This window comes from Populus trichocarpa, chromosome 6 (genome assembly GCF_000002775.5).
Source record: "Populus trichocarpa isolate Nisqually-1 chromosome 6, P.trichocarpa_v4.1, whole genome shotgun sequence".
NCBI classification, from domain to species: domain Eukaryota; kingdom Viridiplantae; phylum Streptophyta; class Magnoliopsida; order Malpighiales; family Salicaceae; genus Populus; species Populus trichocarpa.
In genome coordinates this window covers 11,738,239-11,758,223 of record NC_037290.2, presented here as the reverse complement: position 1 = coordinate 11,758,223, position 19,985 = coordinate 11,738,239, and the positions used below count along the sequence as shown (strand labels likewise).

General features: G+C 30.7%; 1 protein-coding gene across 4 annotated transcripts; it reads left to right on the top strand.

The window, feature by feature from the left end:
- The first annotated feature begins 613 nt into the window (after positions 1-613).
- On the top strand, positions 614-4,248 carry LOC18100318 (protein trichome birefringence-like 16). Of its 4 annotated transcripts, none has more exons than XM_052453585.1 (5): positions 614-756; positions 1,072-1,231; positions 1,461-1,673; positions 2,347-2,542; positions 2,773-4,248. In XM_052453585.1, exons 2-5 carry the CDS (start codon positions 1,081-1,083, stop codon positions 3,623-3,625), a joined length of 1,413 nt encoding a protein of 470 aa, XP_052309545.1. In that variant the 5' UTR covers positions 614-756; positions 1,072-1,080; the 3' UTR covers positions 3,626-4,248. The 4 variants fall into 4 exon arrangements, with proteins under 4 accessions (XP_052309545.1, XP_052309543.1, XP_024458197.2 ...); XM_052453583.1 differs by having other exon boundaries at positions 1,458-1,673; XM_024602429.2 differs by having other exon boundaries at positions 615-756; positions 952-1,231; positions 1,458-1,673.
- Positions 4,249-19,985: the final 15,737 nt, after the last annotated feature.

The following is a 19,985-nucleotide window of genomic DNA, read 5'->3' as shown; positions in this document are numbered from 1 at the left end:
TGTATAGAGAAGTGGTTTAAAAATGTTCATATTAGTCCATAATCCCTTCCTTTATTATTACCATGCTCACTAAACTTTTTATTTCCTTGATTTTTGTTCTTTTTTGATTTTTTTCTCAAAACTTCAATTTTTGAAAATTCATGAACATGAAAAATAATAAACAAAAAGGTTGAAAATTACAAAATGACTAATAATTGGTTGAGTTTTGTTGAAAATGAATTTTTAAAGTTTTTTAATATTTTTTTAAATACAATTAAAATAAGGGATTAAAATCGAGTTACTATAAATAATTCCTTAACTACCATTGACCATCTTTAATTATTTTTCTTTTCCCTTTCAAAGATGCCTTTTTTTAATAAAAGTTTCTAGATGGCCTCCTCTCCTCTCTTTATTTTAATTTTTTAAAAAGAAAAAAACCAAATAAATTAAAAAGAACAGGGACTTAAAAAAATATAATTTATACAACCAGAAGGATTTGTTAATTAGCTTCGTTAAGTTAGAGTAATAAATTATTATAATTAACTCAAAACCCACCCGAAAAAAGCAAGAAAAAATAAATAAAATTGTCCGCGGCCTGCTCTGGTGTAAATAAATACGAAGACAACAAAAGTCAAAGTCGACACCGTACCATCAAACATCAGATTTCCAATTTCATATATATTTTATTTCTCCTTCCTCCTCTTAAAAACCACCTACCCTTGCCTTTCTTTGAATATACTTTATTCTTACTGGCAACAAAACAAATCTTACGATCAGGTATTAATTAATTAATTAAATAAATGGATCATGTATTTTCGTTTAATCTTATTGTGATATAATTTAAATTTTATTTTCATAGTGATTATCAATTCATAGCAGAGGGTTTTAATTAGTTACTATTATCTTTTTATTATTGTTTTGATCGGTAGATGTCATTTGCAATCTGTTCTTGAGACGAGCTATTTCTTGTAGTGTGTGCTGTTTGGTCTTGAACGAAGATTATCAAGATTGCCCCCAAGAACCTGAAGTTTGGATCTTTGATCAGTGATTATTGTTAAATTTTGTCTTTGAACAAGTCCAAATTGCATGTAGGAGGATAGGATGAAAGCAGGGTTTTCAATATTCAAGAGTACAGCATTCTCTCTTCTACTCATTGTTCTTGTGTGTGCAACTGTTCTTGTATGGGCATGGCAGAGAACTCCGCTTCTAACCGCCTTCCTCCCGCCTAATAGTCTTCTACAACTTTCGCCAGGTATGCTTCGGTCTGTGGGAAGATTGATTACTTTGTTTTTCAAATCCTAATGGGCATTCCATTTTGTTAGTTGTGATAGATCTTCTGAACAAGTATATTGTTATTACTAACTTTATCTTGCTGGATTCTCTCTTGAATTTTATGGGAATTATTTAGTGTTTGTCTATATATTTGCATGCTAGGACTTATGATATAGATGTTGTTCTAAAGATGTTTTCTTAAACAGAAGATAAAGACAATCAGCCAGTCCTGACAGTAGGAAGAAATGGCACTGCAGAAACTTCTACAGGTTTGGTAGAAGCAGAAGTGAAGCATGACCAGAAAATGGAAACAAATCTGAAAACAGATGTGCAAATTATGGAGTTTGCACCACCAGAGCGTTCTGAAAATACAAGCTCTACCACAGGGAAGGAACAATATAATGAGAATGTTAATGATCAAGGTAATATGTGCATGTATACAATCTGGTTCCTACATGCTTTGTTCTAACTTAAATCTACCTTGAATAAGATGTTAAATGTGTGCTGCCAAAAATGGCATGTACGATCATCGGCATAGATCGTTGCCTTCACAATGCAACTTTTATTAAGACATCATGTTGAGTGTCCTGTCTGATCAATGTCTAGTTGATTGGTTTTTGAAGTCATTGATGGATGCCTCAAAAGAGATTTATTTCTCCTTTTCAAGTTGTACTCTGTCAAGTTTTTAGCTGCACATTCCGGAAGTGATCCAAAATTGTTCACTGCATGATAGCAATATATTGGAAAAATTATAAGAACACGTGTGCTGCTACTAATTCCGGGTAATAACAATATACTCTCTGATGAATTGAAAATGAATGTTTGTATCCACATGGGTTGTCCTCTGTCTACTCCTTATAACTAATAAATTCACAACCATCAAATCCTTGAGATGCCATTATTCTTGTGCCATATTCGACATTTAACATTCAAGTCGGTTCCATGGTGAATTCTTGGGAGGCTTGAGTGCCGATGCAGAGCTAATTTTGATACAACTTATTTTTTTTTTTGAATTTTTAAGTCGCATGTCTTTGAGATGTCTTAGCATGCATATTACCAGATGCTGATTCTCATCTCATCTTATCCTTACTCCAGGCTGTAACTATGCAAAAGGAAAATGGGTTTTAGATAATAGCCGGCCTTTATATTCTGGATTTCATTGTAATCAATGGCTGTCACATATGTGGGCCTGCCGCTTGATGCAGCGCAAGGATTTTGCCTATGAAAAGCTACGGTGGCAACCAAAAAATTGTCAAATGGAAGAATTTGAAGTGTCCAATTTCTTAGAAAGGTACTAATGCATTTTTCCCTCTTCAACTGTTTACTGTTCAAAAAACACCAACAAATTGATGAAGCTCTAAACTTTTGTCAATTCATGAGTCACATGCCATCAAATGCTCCCCAGCCTTGCTATTATACTTTTGCATTCACATTTCACATACTCTGTGTGTCAGCTATCTAGGCTGATTATTGATTCACTTTCTGCTGGTTCTAAAAGTAATATATAAATTTCTCATTCAGGATGCGAGACAAAACTCTAGCTTTTGTTGGAGACTCTTTGGGCCGACAGCAGTTCCAGTCGTTAATGTGCATGATCACTGGTGGTAAGGAGAGCCATGATGTAAAAGATGTAGGAAAGGAGTATGGACTCGTCATGCCTCATGGAGGTACTCGCCCTAATGGGTGGGCTTATCGGTTTTCAAGCACCAATACGACTGTCCTTTATTACTGGTCAACTTGCCTCTGTGACCTGGAACCTATTAATACCACAAACCCAGAAACTGACTACGCCATGCATCTTGATCGGCCTCCAGGATTTTTGCGTCAATTTCTTCATAAATTAGACGTCCTAGTTCTGAACACAGGGCATCACTGGAATCGAGGAAAGCTTAAAGCTAACCGCTGGGTCATGTATGTGGGTGGTATGCCCAATACCAACAGGAGACTAGCAATGATTGGGGATGCCAAAAACTTCACTATCCATAGCATTGTCAATTGGGTGAATTCTCAGCTTCCAAAACATCCACACTTGAAAGCTTTCTATCGAAGCATCTCACCTAGGCATTTTGTCAATGGTGATTGGAACACAGGGGGGAGCTGTGACAACACAACCCCAATGTCTATAGGAAAGGAAGTACTGCAAGATGAGTCTAGTGATTATAGTGCTGGAAATGCAGTGAAGGGGACTGGGGTTAAGCTCTTGGACATAACAGCTCTATCCCAACTAAGAGATGAGGGTCACATATCACATTATAGAACTACAGCTGCGAAAGGAGTGCATGATTGCTTGCATTGGTGTCTGCCTGGTGTTCCTGACAACTGGAATGAAATCCTTTTCGCACATATTAGTGCTACATCAGTGATTAATTCTTGAAGGTAAATGGTTTGAAGAAGGTGATATCATTTTGTGGAATGGGTCAAGAATTCCATCAAGAAATTTTATTACAGTGATTTTTTTAGATCTGGGAGAAAGAAGGAATGATAGAAAGTTTAGGAGAATTGTTTTAATTTGGTGAGAGTTACTGATAGAATAAGTTGATGACATGGTATATTAATTTATGGGTCCAAATGCTACTGCATAATTTGAGCACCATAAAATTTCTCGACTTTACGCACAGGAATGCAACACAATTGGTTCAGAGAGGCTGCTTAACAGAGCTTCAAACTGAAGTTTTTATTATTCCAGAGTTTTGAAAATCATGGAGAAGGTTCGAATTCATGGTTAAGAAGAACGAGCAGTGTTGTAGCACGGACTGCAGCAATTTTAGTGGATAACATCTGCTGATTCAATCTCAAGTTTCTAGCTCAATTAACCATTTGTTTCTGTGACTGCTGCGTTTCTTTTGGAATTCAAATTTAAAAGGAAGCTGCAAATGCCTGGGGTGTATTTGCAAATGCCTGTGTTGAATATAAATTGAGAGAAGGGACAAGTTGAGATTTCTGTATTCACATATAAGCAAATCCATATGATAGTTGTCGTACACATTTTTCTATCTACATTATCATCTCGACATTGTTGTTTTTACGAAACTATTTTTTTTATTTAATTATAGAATAATAATAATAATAAAAAAGACACGGTGCAAATATTATAATAAAAATACTATAATTTTATTTGAAAACAGATTAAAGATTAAATAATATTTAATAAAATAGTATTTTAAATATATTTTAAATTAATTTTTATTAAAATTGATGAAAAAATTATCAAGAAAAAAGGCTAAAAGAGGCTAAATGTTTGGGCTTGGATAGTTTAAAACACCTGATTCATTAAAAAAAACCTAGGTCTGCTCATCTATTCTTGTTCTTTCCCATTAAAATATACCGACAATATATTGTTAATCCATTTTTATTAAAAGAAATAAATCAAATGATACATCAACCACCTCATGTGACTGAAAAAGTCGAGAAGTTGGATCTCGACTTTTTAGATATGAAAAAAAAAATTTAATTTTTTTTTTCATTTGAAAATATCTAAAAAACACCCCATTAAACCTATATCTACTATTAAAAACCTTTAATCGATCAAAAAATTGAAAACTTACCCTAATAAAAAAATAGAATCAAATTTTATAACATTAAATATATTCAATTAACGATAATCTTAAATAGTTTAACAAATTATCCATGAATAGAACTATAATTTTATACATATAAAATAAAAAACAACAAATCATATTTTCAATGTGTTCTCACAACTTAATAGTACGCTTAGAAGGTTCTGCAAATTGATTCATCATCTTAATCGATTGTTCTCTTAGTTAACAATTTCTCAACATCTTAAACACCATAATCCATACGACTCCTTTGACCATGAAAAACAATATAAAAAAATCTATTAGAGGTTTGTCAAAGGAGTTGCATAAATTTAAAAGAATAATATTGATATATACTAGCAATACAACTGGTGCGCTGGGGCAAGACACTCTTTAAAATCTATAATTTATTTAATTATATAATAATAAAAATATTTTTTTATAGGAAAGAAAATTAATAAAATAATGGATAAGAATATATTTTTTAATAAAAAACTATCTTTTCTTATTCATGTATTTTTTATATTAACATATTTTCATTACTAGCATGGTTTATTCAATAAAAAGTAATAGAAATAAAAACAATATTTACAAAGATTTTAATAATTTGAATTAAAAATAAAAATATATCTTTTAATCAAAAACTTCATTTCTTTACTCATGTATTTCACATGTTTGTTTTTAGAAGTATTGTTATTTAAGTAAAAACTTATAACGGTGGTGAAAGTAAGTTTCAATTAATTGTTTTTTAAATCAAGAATTGATCATTTTTACGCAACTATATGGAAAAATTAACAATAATAAATATGAGAAAATCATATATAAACTATAAAAAAATAAAAAATATTTTATTCTCATTCAATATTAATGAGCAATTGTTTTTAAATATTCCGCATATTAGGTTAATACATAATTATTCATAAAAGTAATTGCTAATACTACAATAAAAGTTCTAATATTCTTAAAAACAATGATATAATTTGATAGTTCCTTAAACATTATTTCAATAAATTTATTTAAAGACAATTAAATTCCAAAATATTTTAAAAAGGAAAAACAATGTTAAGGAATGTTTAACAAAAAGGCTAGGTGCACATGCCTAACCTTAAAGAAGAAACCTAGTTGCATATGGGATTGGAAGGCTATGTGTAAACCCTGTGTTAAGTCGTGTAATTTTAAACCAAAATATAATAAATTTAGAGGAAAAACATTTATAAATAGAGGTCAAGATTTTTTATTAGTTAAAAACTAAGATGAAATAAAATTTTATCGGTACATGAAAAGTTCCAATGATCGGATATTTAATAGGGATAACATGTAGGAAAATTAAGAGTAGTATTTTCATAATTTAAAACAAAAAACCACCTTCTCTTTTTGAAAATCGAAGACACGAGGGAGGTAGAGAGAGTTGAGATTTTGTTTCTTCTTCTTCGTCTTCATTTCCACCCAAATTAAATGGCATGAAATTGGTTTAGGTGATTGTTAGTAAAGAAAAATCAAATCAAAGTAGAGAAAAAACTTAGAGAGAGAGAGAGAGAGAGAGAGAAAGAGAGAGAAACATAGAGAGCTTGGATGTTTAGATAGAGGAAGTTTGGGATTTGAAAGAAGAAGAGGGAACTCTTGAAATTGTTGTAAAAGGGCTTTCAAATTGGGTTAATTAGCATTGGTAAGGTGTTATTTTAGTTACATCCATTCTTTTTGCTTGTTTTGTTTAGGAGATTGAAAATTTCCAAATTTAGGGATTTTGGAGTTTATGTGATTTGTTTGAAGAAGAATAAAATTGTGTTAATTGTTGATAAATTGTGATATTAATTAAATGATTAAGAATTTAACTAGAGAAATTAAAGGCCAATCATGCAAATAGCCAACCATAATTAGGAAATGTGGAGGAAATTAGAAATGTGATTAAATTAATAACATTTAGGAATGTTCAAGATTAGGTTGAATTAGTTTAATTAATGTGGAATAAATTGGTTAGTTAATATTGGTTTTGTGGATTAAATCATGGGAAGGTTGACTAAGTCATGTAAGCTTTATATTTTAAAGGGTAATATTATGCTTGAATTTAATTGTTATGTTAATGAGATCATGTTTCAAGCATATTAGTGATTCTTGTGAGATAAAACGTCAAGATATTGGATTATGCTTGGAAATGTGGAAACATAGAAGTATGGATTTTATAAATTGTGTAAATGTTTATGTGTTAAGTGATGCAGTGAGGTTAGAAATTGTTTGAGAGTGATAATTTAAATGGTTAGGTGTGCTGTGTCTTGGTTGATAATTTGGTAAAATGGAAAAATAGAAAGTGTATGTATTGTATGTGAATCTTGAATTAGTAAAGTGAAAAGAATAAAGATGTATTTGGATAAGTATGAATAATGAGTTGGGAATAAATTGAGTACTAATTAGAGATGTTTCCTTATAATTAAGATGGACATATAAGATTGGACCGACATATGAGGGAGCTTGTGCTACTAAAAAGACAGGTAAATACTCGTCACCTTACCTTTTTAATTGATAGATGTCCTAGTTAGAAATGCTTTGCATATGTGAAATGAGTTTAGAAAATGGATTACAAAGAAAAATTGTGCCAAAAAATTAGTTGACTATTTAGATAAAAACTAGATATTTATATGTATTATAGTTGACTGTTTGGACAAATACTATATATATATATATATATATATTAAAGTTGGTTATTTGAAAAGAGAATAATTAATTATGTATTTAAGTTGGTCATTTGGATGAATACTAATTGTTTATGTACTTAAGTCGGCTGTTTGAATGAAGACTGATTGATTATGCATTTATGTCAGCTATCTGGACGAAAACTAAGTATTTGTATGTGTAAGTCATCCATTGGATAAATACTAATAATATATATTAGAGTTGGCCGTATGAAAAAAGTACTAAATATATATTCATGTCAACTGCATTAGTGGAGATCAATTATGATAAAATTAAAGTCAATGATATTAGCAGAGACTAATGATATAATATTAAATCAATTGTGTTTGGCAAGGAATAGCTATGTAATGTTGAGATTGTCGTAATGAAAGAATTATGTTCAGAAAGTTTTTGCTAGTAGTCGTAATAATAAAGTTTTGGTTGTAAAAGATTCATTTAAATGAAAATAAAATATTATAGTTGTGTTTTGCACCTAAATCATAGTATATTTATACGTGATTGCTAAGTATCTATTTCATAATGTACTTCAGATCTATTTTATCTATCACTGCAATGGTGATCTCATTTTTAGATCAATATAATTTTGAGTTAGATAGAATTTTATAATCACTGCTTTGATGATATATAGTTAAACTAAATGTAAATGATAACTTTTATTATGTTAAATCTATAATAATGTGAAATTATTAAAGTTATTAATTATTATGGGTTGTATTGCATAAAAGTGAAATAAACATGAAAAAAATTAATATTATATATATATATATATATATATATATATATATATTGTAAATTGGCAAAAATTATCTAGTATATAAACATGAAAAATATTCCGATTGATAAACTATGTGTTTAGAGGGTATATTTAAGGTTGCCCATAAGCATTGGTTGTATAATCCATATATGGTTTTGAGATTGTGATTGTGTTATGTAAGTATTTAATAACAGAAAGTTTTTTTTGAAAAGAGCTCTGTGTAGGGAAGATTTTACTGAAATTTTATTAAAATTACATGAATCTTTTAAATTCTAATGGAAAACTTTGTATATATGAAGTCTATGCATAAGGGAGAGACTTTGTTTATTTTTTTAAAAAAACATTTACCCCACTTCACATCTATATGATAAGTTTTTATAGTAGAAATTATAATAAAAAGCTCAAGGTGTTACACGAGGTTTGCATGTGTAGTTTTTTTTTTTTTTTCATTGGATGGATGACATTGTCTTCTATTTGTTTCTAGTTTCTATTTTCGGTTTTTAAGTTGGTTCAAAAGTTAGGGTTTGAGTTTTTGGATATCAAAAGCTTATTTTTCAAATTGTTCTCACTTGAAAACATATCGAAACATCCTAGAAACCTCAATAAATTAATTTTCAACCCCAAAACACCATTTAATCACTTTCAACATAGAAAATCTAGCCAAATAAAAATTAATTTTATGGGTCTCGAGATTTACTTTTTCCAACAAGTTATATGAGAAAACTATCTTCTTTGAACTTCTATAATCAAGACAAGCTTATTGATACAAAAATTAACCTTTTTGTGGTTGTAATATGACCGACTGAGCCCTCTGTTTTCTCTCACCTTTTCTTTTAATAATTTTGATTTTCCTCTATTAACATAGGGACTGAACCTAAAAAATAAAGTTTACGACATTAAATGCAAAATACTAAAACAACATGAACCAAATTTTTAAAAATAAAATTTTCAGGGACTTAATTGATATTTTTGACACCCATGAACAGTAAAAAAAACAAAAAGGGTTTCTTTTTTAGTTAAGTTCAGTTCTTGTTTTGTTTTTGTTGTTTTTTATTTTTATAAAAAAACTATAACCCAAAATTCAACCTTTAATTTAGTGCCAGGATGTTCCACAGTACCTGAAATATATTAGAATAAATAAAACAAGACAAATTATAAATCAATTAAATGACAATTATAATATAATTTTTCAAATGGAAAAAAAAGGAAAAGAAAAGCCCGATACAATTGTACAGTAATAATCCGTTGTTTCACGCATGACGATCCAAAGTAAGAAAGAATTTGTGGAAACGGAGAAAGAGATGTTCTTGGACCTTCATTGGCCTGTACCCCTCCTTCCTGTACTGAACTAGAAAGCTGGATATTATTGTTCATTAAATTAATTGCAGAGCACTTTACAGTGCGGGAAAATACTGATTAAATACGTATTGCACTGTGTATCATCATTATTTTCTAAATTCTTTCTTGAATTCCACGATCATTTCCCCTATTAGACCACCATATCTGTCTCCCTCACGTGTTAATTACAAATTTAACTAGATAGAGTAATGTAGGCTGCTTTCCATTTTGGGACAGTGCGATTAGAGGTTTCCAAAATTAGATCGGACCAAAACCTTAAAAGTCTAAAATCAAAATTCACATCGTTGTTTGAGTTGAAATTTCAGATTTTCTCGGTCAAAACAAAAACCTTGCATCTCGATGAACTTGGTTAGAGAACTCCTAGGCTTGATCTCAAGCAAACCACATGCTCAGAGCGAGTATACTATTTGAGCTCCTGGACAAAAAGTTTAGGTTTCAGTACGTGTGTTACTAGGAAGATTAAGCAACAGATCTCAACTCAAGATCTGATATTCCTCGATACTATCCTCCTTTTCATCTCCTAAATTCTTATCAAAATGAAGGAAATATTTGGCATGGACATGGTAAAAACATATGGATGGGATACTGTTTCATCGGGTCTTCATTGTTGTCAAAGACAAAATATATATCGGTAATGTTAATCGTAATTCAAATTAATTCTGTATACTTGGTTGCGTGATTATTTCTGCGTTTGAAACAACCACAGCAAAACAAATGTTTGGTAAAATTAAAAATGCAATTTATTTTTGGTGAGGCCCAGTGCATTTCACGTTTAAAACGCAAGTTTTATCAAAGCAGCTCTTGACTGCTTTTCTTCTTCACTGTTTACTTTTTTAAATGAACAATTTTTTTTTAAAAAAACAGTGCTATAATTCACTGCACTGTTTATTTTTTTTAAGTGAATAGTTTTCTTTTCAAAAAACCAATGCAGTGAATTAATATTCACTTGCACTGTTTACGTTGACGTGAACAATAATTTTTTTTTTGAAAAATTCGTTTAGAGTGAATTAAATTCACTCGCACTGTCATGTGAACAATATTTTTTTTCTCAAAAAACTAGTGTAGAGTGAATTAAATTCACTCGCACTGTAATCCCAACTTTATTCCTGATAATATTTTATCTAATTTTATTGCACGCTCAAAAAATCATAGAAACTGTATTTTTTGTCGGATAAATTTTGTACGTAATGGAATTGTAGATGATTTAATGGAATAATACAAAATATTTTATATAAAGTATTATTTATTTCATGATGTAATAGTAGTAATTAAATCTACAATATTTAATTTTAAAACCATTAATATATATATATATATATATATATATATATATATATATATATATATATATTACTTATTTTATAATCTCAATTTAAAAAAAATTCTTAACCAAACACATTAAATTACTTTTTATTCAACCTCAATTTTAACCACAATTTTAACCAAACATATATAAATATCAAACCAACATTAACTAAAAGTACTTTTTATAAAACAATTTTTTTCAAACCACAACCACAAAAGTTACCACAATACTAAACACATTCAAATTACTTTCCTTTAATTCTCAAACATTTCGAGGGTTTTTTCAAGATTTGTTTTCCCATCTTTTTTTTTAATGAATATATAGATGTAGGATGATACAAATAGGTGAAGTAATGGTTTACTTTCAGGGGTGTTCAGAAGTGTTGTAATATTTATTTTTCAAAGTATTTTTTGCTCGAAAATATATTAAAATAATATATTTTTTTATTTTTAAAAAATAAATTTTCATATTGGTATATTAAAACAATAAAAAAACACAAAATTCTTTATTTCAAAAAATAAAGAGGCTTTAAAAGATTATATTGACTGCCATAGAGAATTAACTTAAAATCTCCATAAGCAAAGTATTTCTCTCTGTTTACCATACAAGAATGCCCATCCAAATATAGAACATATATATAGTTTAAAAGATGAAAAACGTCTACAGTTTAGCATGATCATAGCATTATTGATCTGCAATCCAAAAGGCTGGGGCTCAATGGGGTACAATCACTGTAGAAACAATAACAATCACTGAATAAACAATTACATGGTTTAGAAAAAGGAGGAAAAACATAGTTTACATAAAAATAGATGACGGTTAGAGATAATATTATATAAACAATAATCAATCCTCATCACGCAAATTAATCTTATATAGAGATGAGTGACAGTTTCTTTTGGGAAATGATCGAGAGGAGAGATTGCTTAGAGTAAACAAAAAGATGGCCGGAATCGTATGGACCTTAAAAGAGAATAATGCCTGAAGATGGTAGCCAATAAGTTCAATATTAAACATGGATCATAGTGATGGCTGTTCCCCTCTCGATACTCGATTTACCAATCCAAAGGTTTCTCTTTTCTTTTCTTTTTTATAGAAAGTAGCAAATTGCAGAATGACATGGAACATGGGAAAAATAAACTGAGTCTCAGACCAAGGCCTTAGAGACACGTGTTGGTCGGAACCAGTCCAAATGAGCAAATCTTGTGTGTAGAGTACATGGCACGTGAACGGGACAGCTCCACGTGCATGGATGCTATTCCATATATAGAATAGAATGAAACCCCAGTTGATCCCATCTGCAGAAGATTTAAGACAGGCCGAGCCAAAGATTTACGGACGCATGCATATAGCTATATATAGATATTGTAGCTTCATTTTGAATATATATATATATATAGTCTACACTAGCTGTCTAGAATTCCTGTGAATATTCTTTTATCTTTTATGCTGATTATATATAGTTGCAGAGCGTTGAATAAAAGAAAATCTTGTCTAGAGGGTGTGGAGCAGGATTCATACATATCTTGTCTGTGGTCATGAACTGTTTACTCAGTATGAACGTTTGAGCGAATTCAATTCGACAAGTAGCACGCCAACAGCATTTTTCAGAAGCTACGGTTTTGGAAATGTTAGCTAGCTAGATCTGCTGGTTTTACATAGACATGAATATATATCGTAGACTCCGTCACCCTTAAAGCTACAAGCAGATCCAAGTTGATTTAATTAATTACAACTTAATTTTAATGAAAGATTTTCTAGTGAGACAACCAATCCCCCAGATCGATTGGATGATATTTAAAAGAGTGCCGTATCTTGCATGATGGAGGATAAACACAAGGATAATTGCATGACTTGTGCATAAGCCTGTGGACTTGTTGCTAATTTAAAGGGCTTAGCATAAGGAAGAATGATTAATAATATAATCATTTTCATCCTTTTCAGATTTTAAGTAAGATTTAAGTGGTCCTTAATTTATCAATGAGAATTAATTTTCTCATAATGTAATGTCCTAATTCGTAAAAAAAAGAAGATTATTAATATGAAAAAAGGCTGTGGACTCAACTAGAGTCATTCTAGTACTACTTGCTTGTGTTTTAATGGGAATTAAACACTGTTTTATCGTTTTGATCCATCATTCATCAACAGCCAGAACAAGGTGGATAATCGTGAGCTCAAATTTATCATAGGCCAATGGTTTCTCTGAACAAATACGAGGTGGACATAAGCCAAAAGAGTACCAAAATTTAGAGATATAACAAGTGGTTGAAGATTTTGTAGGCGAGGAGGCGCCAAAATTTGAGTTTTGTGGTGGTATTGGTGAGATGCAGCAGGTGGCTGGTGGTTCGGTGAGTAAGGGACAGCTCCACGGGAACATGGTCTATTATCTGCCGACTAGGCCCCATGCCTTTTTCAGTTTTTCATTTCAATCCTTGGCTGCTCACTGCCTCGCTGGATGCAACCCCATTTATACATAGTTACGTACTTGCGTGTGCATACACGTACTCAAGTTTTATATAGATACAATAACACACGTATTTGCGATTTGCCTGGAAAGGAAGAATATTTGAAAAGTCAAGTTAATTTTGTTTACACTTGATCTTCGAGTAATGCGGACACAATAGTCTATTTAAAGTCTACACCCCAATAAAAGAGTGATTTAAACTAGTCTTAGAATACTCATATTCGTTAAACAAAAACAATTCATGTTTATCCATGTAGATGGTGTTTACCTTTAAAATAAATATACACTTGCAAAAGATAGAAAACAATCATTATTTATCACAAACAAGAGAAGAGAGCTGAAATTGATCATGAATATAAAAAATTGACCGAGCCAAAATAGTTCCTAATTGATTATGAAAGTTGAAGGAGTAGTATAAATAAGATCATATACTGCTATAAATGATGGTTAACCCTATATATTTAAATTTCTATAATTTTATCTTCTTCCTTGTAGGGTTATATTTATTTGATTACTTTACTGCTTTTCTTTATATTTTTATTTATTTCCATGCACTAAAGTTTCCTATAAACTCCTCTCTTGAAACTCATGTGTTTTCTTCACAATTGTACTTTTAGAACAAATTATCCTTATTAAAGGTTATAAGTCTAGGATCCACACTTCGATTGATTAGAGGTAGTTTTTATCTCGCCATAAATTCTATCCTAAATATACTTAATTGGCAATATAATAAATTGGCACGTGATTAGCACTTAAAAGTGTATTTTTATCAAGGTTTTGTATCATCATTTTGCACTTGAAGTATCAATAACTCCTTAACTAAAGCATGTTTTATAATAACAAGTCTGATACCATAAGATACCTTTAATTTATGGTAAATGTTCATCTTAAATGCAGGCCTATCACATAAATGAAAGGATTGATTGATGAGTTTAAATACAAAAATTGAAAGGACAAAGAGAGGGCCAAACTTAGAAAAGAGATGCTGGTTCAGTCCAAACTGGAACACTGTTCGGTCATTGGGTCATATCTGGAGCTGTAGATCTTGGATTTAGGTTGCCTTATATGGATGGAAAGCTAAGACATAGGCCTAAAACTTTCATGAGGAGTCCAAGATTTAAAAAGGTCTTTTTCAAGTCCAAATTGTAGCAACAACGGAGAAGTCCGAATCTATCCTGCAGCCCAGACACTGTTCAGTGTTCAGCCCATATCTCGAGTTCTAGAAGTCCAAATGACCTCAACTTGTTTTTTCTGGAAAGCTGAGACAATTTCCTAGAACTTTCATGATTTAAGTCTGTTCAAATTATGACGTTATCAATGATGGTTTTGGCAGACAAGAAGACCAAGTCAAGATGTGGCCACCCACTCAACAATTAGTCAACAAATCAATAGTTTTGAATTTTGGCCTATAAAAGGAGGCATTTGCCATGTATTTAGGCATCTTGGTTTTCAGATCAAGATCATGTTCTTGCTCTCTTTTTATTTTGTAATGCTTAAGTTTTGCTTATATTAATCTCTTGCTTATGCTTTACATTTCATTTCCTTGTTTATTTATGTTTCTCTCTTTCATTATGTTTAGCTAAGTTTATCATGTCAAGGTGAAAAGGGTACACTAATGGTGTAAGAAGAAGTATAATATAAACTCAACATGGACCTTAATGTTTGATAATAACATGTTTTATATTTGTTATCTTGTTCACTTTTAATACTTTGCTTGTTAGATGGTTAATCTAGATTTATGTTGTATAACCTTGGTACAACAAATACTTGACACTTTCATAGCCCAAACTGTATGGTATAACCGACACCTGCGCTATGAAAGGAACTGAATTTGTTGTTAACATAAGTTATAATCATGAATACCTGACAACATTTACAAGTATTAGCATTATTCGAATAAGATAACTAATGTAATCATGTTAACAATTTATAATCCGATTGAAACCTCTTTTGTGTGTGGTTTCCAGTTGAGTAATAAGAGTTTATACTATACTTGTTTGAAATACCATTAGTGGATCCTCTAACCTTGACAATTATTTTATCCTTGTTTAATCCCTACATCAATATCACATCTCAAAGCACTCTTTAACTTATTATTGTTGTTGTTGTTATTATTATTATTTATAATTTATATAGTTAACCTCCCTGTGGGTTATTTATTACTTCGACACTCCTGCACTTGGGAGAAGACATCAATCTTTTGGTCATGTTAGCATGCCTAGTGGGATCAAGATTCAAGATCTATTCTAGAAGTCATCAAAATATGCCTCCAAATATAAATATAGGTAAACTTATCATTGCTACACTAGTTGAGTAGTTAGTATAAGCAATGTAGAGAAACATGTTTTTTGGTCATGAAGAGCCAAAAATTCATCATCTCCCTTTATTCTTTTTTATCAACCGGCAACAAGCATGCCTAGAGATGGGTCTTATAATTTAACTCATCACTACAATACATAATTGCATTTGTACATACTCTCTTCTAGTGTTTGCATATAGTCCCTCATATTGCCATTTATTCTAAGAAAGTTATCACCATTAACCACAATTGGACATGTTGGTACATCAATCCCATACATAGCTATATGCGTATCCTTTTTATGGATTAGATGACATGGTACAATGGTTACTATCAACTATGGAAAATTCCAACCAACTAGTCATAGTTGATCTTGAAAGAGCATCTTACTATCAACATATAAATCTCTCGAATTTGGATACAAGGGCTCTTTAAATAGAGATGGATAACATAACCTACCACAACAATATAATAATGACCATTTAAACCATGCAAGCTATATCTCATAAGTTGAACCAAATACATAACATACTTCATCAAAATAGACCAAGTAACACTAGGAGATACATACTTGGAGGGAAATTCACAAGAATTCTATAATAACAAGCACTTTAATAGAGGTATTTGGAATGAGTTTGTCTTCTATAGAAGGATACATCATAACATATTAGAAACAATAAAAAATATAGCCTAATTTGTACGTGAAATCTCTCGATACACTAGCCATTTCATAGGTGTATAGATAACCACATCCCAATTATTTATCCCCATAAAGCTTTTATCTCATAACTCAACCTACTATTGGGAAATTCTATACCCTACAAGCTACCTTATAACAAGTAAACCTCAATCCTCTTGTATAACAATTTCTTATTGTCGATCATTAATAAAAAAAAAGGGATAAATAAAGAAAAACTAGTCCAACATTTAAGAGAGATAGAGCAACAAGTATGACAAATAATAAGACATGCTTATAATTGTCCATACCCTAAAAGAATAAATTATGCATTCCAAGAAATTTATAGGGAGGATAACCAACCAAAATAGAAGCACATCACTAAATTCATCAAAGGGGACTTACCCTGTCAGATATTTAAAAAATATCACGAGTGCTCACTCATTGACTGGTTTAGACTTTAATAAAGAGTTTGAGGAAGTTCACTCATATTAGTCATTGAAATAAAAGATAGAAAACTATTTTAGAATGTAACATTGAGAAAGCCTAAAAAGGTTACTAAACCTGGTAGTAAAGAAGTAAAACTACCAAAGTAGTCAAAGACAATGGATATATTTTTTATATCATAAGTGTTGAAGAGATCTTTGATCAATTAATGTATGAAAGATAAACTAAGCTTCTTAAAAATCACACAATCCTTACTATTGATAAAATTAAAGGGAAATAATAATATAAGTGGCATGACTCTTGAAAATATGATTTTAATAATTGTGCAATCTTTAGGAACCAAATATAGAAGGTTCTATAATTTGGATGCATCTATTTTTTGGTAAAGAAGATGAAGGAAAATGATGATCAATTTTCTAAATTCACTATGAGTGGCTGAAGCTGGTCACGAATGATATTATTATGAAAAAGTACATAGACTGTAGAAAAGCTAAAGTGATGGTTCAATAAGCCCAAGATATACCCTATAGTTAGGTGTATAAATGCCATACCTAATGTACAATTGCTTAAAAGATGAATAATTAAAGGGAAATGTTGAGTAAGTAATGTCTTTGTCGTAGGCCAAAACATTTAAGCCTATAAAACCATATGAAAATGAATAGTATAATCACCAACCATAATAGAAATCATTCAAGCCTAATGATAAGAAGGATGATGATCTTGTTAGGCATCACCAATATCTTATAAATTTAGAAAGTGATGGAAATAAAGGCAAAGCTCAATTTAGGAGAATACAACACCTAGACACTTTGGTAAGGGGAAAGGAAGCATAATCATACACTTTCCTAGAAAATAGCCCTAAGATATTGCACAAACTAGCAAATTAGCTGAAAGGAAACAATCTTAAATGTCAATTATGTTATTTATGAAAGGTGCACCATAGAGATCAATACTAGATATGATCTCACCTATTTATATGCAAAACAATAATAATCCACAAAGGATGACCTTTACTAAAGAAAGAATCACTTAGCAGCCATAAACCTTGGTAAAAAGTGTGAAAAAGCTCTTATCTCTACACCACCATCATTTTAAGAGGTTGTAATAGAAAATGATCCATTAAAAAAAACAATAAAAGAAATATCTAGAAAAGTAGACAAAGTTATCACTAAGATAATGAAAAAAGAAAACTATGAAAAATAGTTAGACACAAATTAAAAAAGCAATATACACTGCCAAGATAAAGACAAAGATCAACCAACAACCACAATGACAGGAAAAAATTATTCAAAATTCTAGGCCAACAACCTAAGAGCTTGAAAATAAGAGATAAGAACTATAACAATGACCTAAGTCATTGTTTATTGTAAAATAAAAGCAAAAAATGGCATTAGTTCTTAAGCAAAAACAATAAAAAAAATACTATAAAAAAAGCCACCCCAATAAAGGATAAACTAACACCTACTATATAAGAGATAACATTGATAGTGCTTAAGGAAAACAAAAATATCTAAACCCTAAATAACCTAGTAAAATATAAAAAGGCTTTAACAAATACCCTTATCTAGATAGAAGACCACCCAGATGATGAAAATGATATGATTGTTTATATAGATGGATTCTTAAATGATGGTATGATGGATGAACTTCTTGGAATGATAACAGATAATAAAAGAAAGAAGAATGACTAAAGTTCTCAGTCTTAATATAACATATATGTAAATAAAGTACATTGAAAAAAAAAAAAACTAGAAAAACCTTTTAAAGCAGAACTGAGTGACTATGAAAAAGTCACATCAACCACTATGGTATTTACTTTTCCATAATATTTTGAAGCCATGTATAACTAGTAGACTTATATGGATAATGATTCTAGAAAGATAAGTGGAGGGAAAAACTAGAGAGAGAAGGTATGTAAGAGAGATAAAAGAGAGAATGGGCTGCAAGAGTCATAACTTCTCTAGCCATCATTATATTTTTCTTAAATTCAAATATGTTGTGTGCCTTACCCTATTCTACAACCTCATTGACTGGATTTGGTTCATCTAGTGTCATTTTAGAGATAATGTCATTGCAAATTTTCTAGGAAAATTGGTTTTGGGAAGATGTAACAGCCAACTTGGTTTGTCTTGTTTCACCGTTGGATCATCTTCATTTTTCTCAAAGAGTGCAACTAGATGTCCTCTTTTTTTTTGAATAGTGGAGATTAGATTCCAACTTTCCTGGAAAATTTTTTACTTCTTGTATTAGCCTCTGGCAGTTTTCAAATCAAAAGCTCACATATAACTATCACTTAGTTTGTCCTATTCCTAGATGTGCTTTCAAAATATACACAAGGAAAAATTTTGATATGGTTAGTTTGGAATTTATCCTTATATGCTTAAGGGCTATTAGAGTCTCTAGTTCCATAGTTAGATAGATTGAGGTATGAATGTCTACAACTCATTTCTCAATGGATATGAATAAGGAGAGTCACAATTTCTTCCCATCTTCTAGGAGTCTTCAAAAGGGTGATCCTTTCTCTCGTTACTTGTTTTTTCTGGCTATGAAGGTAATATGTGGCATTCTTATAGAGGCTTCACATAAACTAAGGTCTTGATATCACTAGTGATGTTGACTGTCATTACTCACTTGTGCTTTGCAAATGACCTTATGATTTTCTATCATGAAGATACAGACTCGGTCAGGATTGTGAAGAGGGTTTTGAATGATTTTGTAGGGTTGCCAACATTAGATATGAGCAACCATTTTAAACATATATATATTAGAAATTACTTTAATAGTGTAGTAGTTTAGAGGGTCCTAGTCAATGATGATGTCTTGTTCAATATTATGCCCTAGTCTTTGATAACACAGGTTGGTTGTTATTAGGCTAATATAATCCCATTAGAAGTGGTAATGTTAGATTTTGTCACAGGTATAAGAAACAATATGGGGGTGCTAAAAGCAAACCTAACTATTGGGTCCAAAACCTTTAGCATAATTGTTTTATGAAATGACAAGTTATAAAGTTCTACTTAGGCAAGATTGGATACATACTAATATATATGTTCCATCATCTTTCTATTAGGGCTTGATCTTTTAGTTACAAGATGGATCAATTAAAATAGTATAATCAAATGATAAACCATTTATGGTTAATTCAAAGATGAAAAACACGTGGTTTCATAGTGATAACTTAGGTCTAGTCCAATTCATAGGCATG